Here is a 3554-nt window from a genome sequence, read left to right on the forward strand (position 1 = left end):
ATACAATGTAAATCTTTGGCATCTGAAATGGATTACAGGCCCTTCGTCACCTCACTCTCCTCCATCTACTTATTTCATTGGTTCCTAAATATCATGTTCATCTGCACTCTTCACTTTTTTAAACGGGCTTGTTCAGACAAATCATAGCAAAGCTCCTAAAATGTGCCTTTGTACCTTTGGTACACTGGGAATAGTTCAGTGGTTCAGGTTTATATTTCTCTCCAGCTGGATAAGTGGGTATGATCCCAGCAGGATTAATGACAGGATTGATTTAATATTTTAAAGACCTTAGAAAGTGCCTAGTCTGCTAGTAGCAAGCAATAAAATTCAGTTACTTTTTAACATCAATGATTACTACTACCTGGGGATTAACATGAGTATCTTTGGAATCATTTGATTCCTTTCTTTTTAATTCTAGTGTTTGCAAAGCATCTTCTCATTGTCTAAGTGGATTTATCATCCGAGACAGATGCTCAGCAAGGTTGGTGTCCATGACCCTGCCAGAGAGGGTTAATGTTGCAGCAACTGGGGTTCTAGTTGCCCATCTCTTGTGAGCTGGTGGGTGTGACTTCTTCCTTCCCTCCTGAAACTGATCCTACATGGATTAAAAGAAAGAAAAATGATGTAGCTGATCTTGAAAAGCAAACGAGCAGTCAACTGACCCAGGACTTGGCCTTCGCTGAACTTCTGTCAGAAGCAGCCATGTCCCAGCCTCTCTGTTCTTCATACTGACCCCATCCTTCCCCTCTGCCACAGCCTCATCCCCAGCTTTGCTACACTGAAGTTGGCTAACTCAGAATAAGTCTTTATGTCAGATACTTCCTTTCTATAATATTCATGACACTGAGACTTACACTTGGTTTTTGTTTTTTCTTTTTGCCCACAAAAAACATATCAAATTTTACTTTCTAGGAAAAGCTGCAAAGAGAAACAAGAAAACTAAAGTCTTGAAAGTGATAGAGATACAGCCCCTCTGCTTGTCTTTACTTCCCTTTATTCTTATCTCATCATGAATTAGAACTAGAGCAGGAGAAGCAAGACAAATCTAGTCCAATAAGTCACTAAATGAAAATGCATATAAAAAGTTTAAACAAAAAATTATACTCAAGTAAAAGAAAGAAGGCTGTTTCTCCTAATCTAGTAGCCTGATCCTCAGACCCTGCATTCTCAGAGACAGAGACACAGGGACAGAGATGCCCAGTGAAATCAACTGCCTGAATGAACAACTGAAGCTCATTAGATTCTGTGACATAAGCTTCCAAAGAGAGACAACACCATCATTGAATCTCCTTCCTCCAGCTCAGAAACTCTAAGCAGAACAAGTATTGAACAGTTTAAGTAAAAGAGTTCATTAATAAAATCTATACTTGGAAAAATAAAGATTATCGATCTACTAAAAGTAAAATAACTGCACTTAGAAATCCCTCCACCAAAGTACACAAACCCTCTTTAGCTCTCAGTATCTGAGCACCGCTGACACTTTGGACACCTGGGGACATGAGTCAGGAGAAGCGGAGGTCACCACTGAGAACATGGGTCCTTCACACTTCAGGAGAGAGGATGGGGTCTCAGGAAGATGATTTATTTTCCCAACAATAAACAAGCCCTCCACAGAAAGGAGATTTTCGAGTCCTCAGAATGTGATGAGCCTGTCCTCAGGGAGGGAGTCCAGCAGGTGAGCAAGGGGACTCAGTCACTCTGGAGGACAGGGTGTGGCTCCATGAGATCTCTCCCTTGTGAGTGAGGTGCTGCTGGGGAAATACAATTATCCTGGATTTAGAGTCTCCACACTCACATTATCTGAGAAGAACAGAATTCCTGGTGGGGGTATTGGCCCAGTCAGTGAAGGACAATGGGTCTCCCGTATGTACATTGTGGAAAGAAAGCGTGATATCTGTAAAAACTCCTGACTTCTTGGTTCCCTGAAGCACAACCACATTGACCTGCAGGGACGTGTTCTAGAAGGAAGAGAAACATGGGAGGAGCTCATGGACTCATAATAATCAGCCTCTTCTCTAAATCAAACACTAAAGAAAACCCGTCATTTGTTTCAAACAGTTTATTTGCTAGAGTGACCTGGTAAATCCTTAATAAACACGGAAACCATAGAGCTGACAGAGCCTGCCTTCTGAAGTAAAGTAAGAAACAGAAATTGAGCCGAGGATCAGGGCCAAAAATGTGTTCCTGGAACAGAGAAGAACTACATTATATATGAAAAAGAAAGAGTGATAATGTTTGTACTTAGAAACCTACATCATTTCTGACATAAGACAAAGAACTTTCTCATTTGATTGATAAATATCCATTTGGATAGGTACACTTGAAGTTATTGGGAAATAGAGATAAAATTAATAGATTAGACTGATGACAATTTCTTTGACCATATTCAGAATACATAAATGAAAATCAAAAAAGGAAGTAAAAGCGTATAGAAACAATTAGAAAATGAAAACTACTGTGTTCCCTATTTAATGGCCTTGCTTAGAAAGCATGGCATCAGAGAACCTACCTCAAGGTTCCACCAGACGCTGTCTCTGCCAGTCCAGCAGCAGCCTCATCTTCCCCATGGCCTTCGTGCTCTCTCTACTGATGGCCCTGGTGCTGGTCAGCTACGGCCCGGGAGGATCCCTGGGCTGTGACCTGTCTCAGAACCACGTGCTGGTTGGCAGGAAGACCCTCAGGCTCCTGGGCCAAATGAGGAGACTCTCCCCTCGCTTCTGTCTGCAGGACAGAAAAGACTTCGTTTTCCCCCAGGAGGTGGTGGAGGGCGGCCAGCTGCAGGAGGCCCAGGCCATCTCTGTGCTCCACGAGATGCTCCAGCAGAGCTTCAACCTCTTCCACACAGAGCGCTCCTCTGCTGCCTGGGACACCACCCTCCTGGAGCAGCTCCGCACTGGACTCCATCAGCAGCTGGACGACCTGGATGCCTGCCTGGGGCAGGTGATGGGAGAGGAAGACTCTGCCCTGGGAAGGATGGGCCCCACACTGGCCGTGAAGAGGTACTTCCAGGGCATCCATGTCTACCTGCAAGAGAAGGAATACAGCGCCTGCGCCTGGGAAATCGTCAGACTGGAAATCATGAGATCCTTCTCTTCATCAACCAGCTTGCAAGAAAAGTTAAGAGTGATGGATGGAGACCAGAACTCACCTTGACATGACTCTCACTGACTAAGATGCCCCCATCATCTTTGCATACTCACCTGTGGTTATTTCAGAAAACTCTGATTTCTGCTCTAGCCACAAAATTTATTGAATTACTGCAGCCATACTTTGTCTGTAGTAAATGAATATATAAAAATATTTTTGGCTGCAGGTGCATCAGTCCTGAAGTGAAGATTGCCCTGATGTTATTGTTTGTTTGCTTATTTATTTTGTTATATTTATTCTTTTATCTCCTCATATTTATTTTTTCATGTAAAATATTTTTGTTTACATAGTATTAAAATTTAGCAAATACATTCACATTTTTATTTCATTAAATTTGTAATTTGTTTTGTTTATTAAATATTATCAAGGTGAACTTCTTGAGTTTTTTATTGTTTTTTGTTTAGTTG

General features: G+C 42.1%; 1 protein-coding gene across 1 annotated transcript; it reads left to right on the plus strand.

The window, feature by feature from the left end:
- Positions 1-2548: 2548 nt before the first annotated feature.
- LOC122686250 (interferon omega-1-like) lies at positions 2549-3153 on the plus strand. The gene has a single exon (XM_043891425.1). The coding sequence runs from the start codon at positions 2566-2568 to the stop codon at positions 3151-3153; it is 588 nt and encodes a 195-aa protein (XP_043747360.1). The 5' UTR covers positions 2549-2565.
- Positions 3154-3554: the final 401 nt, after the last annotated feature.

Source organism: Cervus elaphus, chromosome 29 (genome assembly GCF_910594005.1).
Source record: "Cervus elaphus chromosome 29, mCerEla1.1, whole genome shotgun sequence".
Lineage (NCBI taxonomy): Eukaryota > Metazoa > Chordata > Mammalia > Artiodactyla > Cervidae > Cervus > Cervus elaphus.